Source organism: Myotis brandtii, unplaced genomic scaffold (genome assembly GCF_000412655.1).
Source record: "Myotis brandtii unplaced genomic scaffold, ASM41265v1 scaffold357, whole genome shotgun sequence".
In the NCBI taxonomy this organism is placed as follows: Eukaryota; Metazoa; Chordata; class Mammalia; order Chiroptera; family Vespertilionidae; genus Myotis; species Myotis brandtii.
The window spans coordinates 35,013-35,391 of NW_005363729.1; the positions used below are offsets into that span (position 1 = coordinate 35,013).

Sequence of the window (379 nt, forward strand, 5' to 3'; positions counted from 1 at the left end):
TAGACGGAACCCGGAGACTGAGGCGGGGGCGGCCCGGCACCTGGGGGGCATCGGGGTCATGTGATTCGGCTCTGAGGTGGGGACACGGCTCTTTCCCTTTGCTCTCTCTGGTTTGGGGTGCGGCCTGGCGGGGTGCCGGGGCGCGGATGAGGTCGGGGATGGGACGAGGGGCCTTCGCTGTCCAGGACACCCCCAGGCGGCGTGCTGAGGTCACGAGGTTGGTCTCGGGGTCGGCGCGGCTCCTAGCCCAGGAAGCAAGCCGGTCCCACTTCAAATCCGAATTTCTGGGCCGCCTCCCCGAAGTCGTTGAACATGATGTCCACGATGGGCACCTGCTCGACCTTGGGCGTGTCGATCTCCAGCACCGTCTTCTGGTAGC

General features: G+C 66.5%; 1 protein-coding gene across 1 annotated transcript in view; it reads right to left on the reverse strand.

Annotated features, from left to right (window-relative positions):
• Positions 1-6: 6 nt before the first annotated feature.
• The window catches only part of COL5A1 (collagen, type V, alpha 1), a gene marked incomplete at its 5' end in the record, with an annotated part of 94,117 nt that continues 93,744 nt past the window's right edge, over positions 7-379 (reverse strand). The window contains one exon of the mRNA XM_014544215.1: positions 7-379. Coding sequence (XP_014399701.1) covers positions 243-379 — 137 coding nt within the window.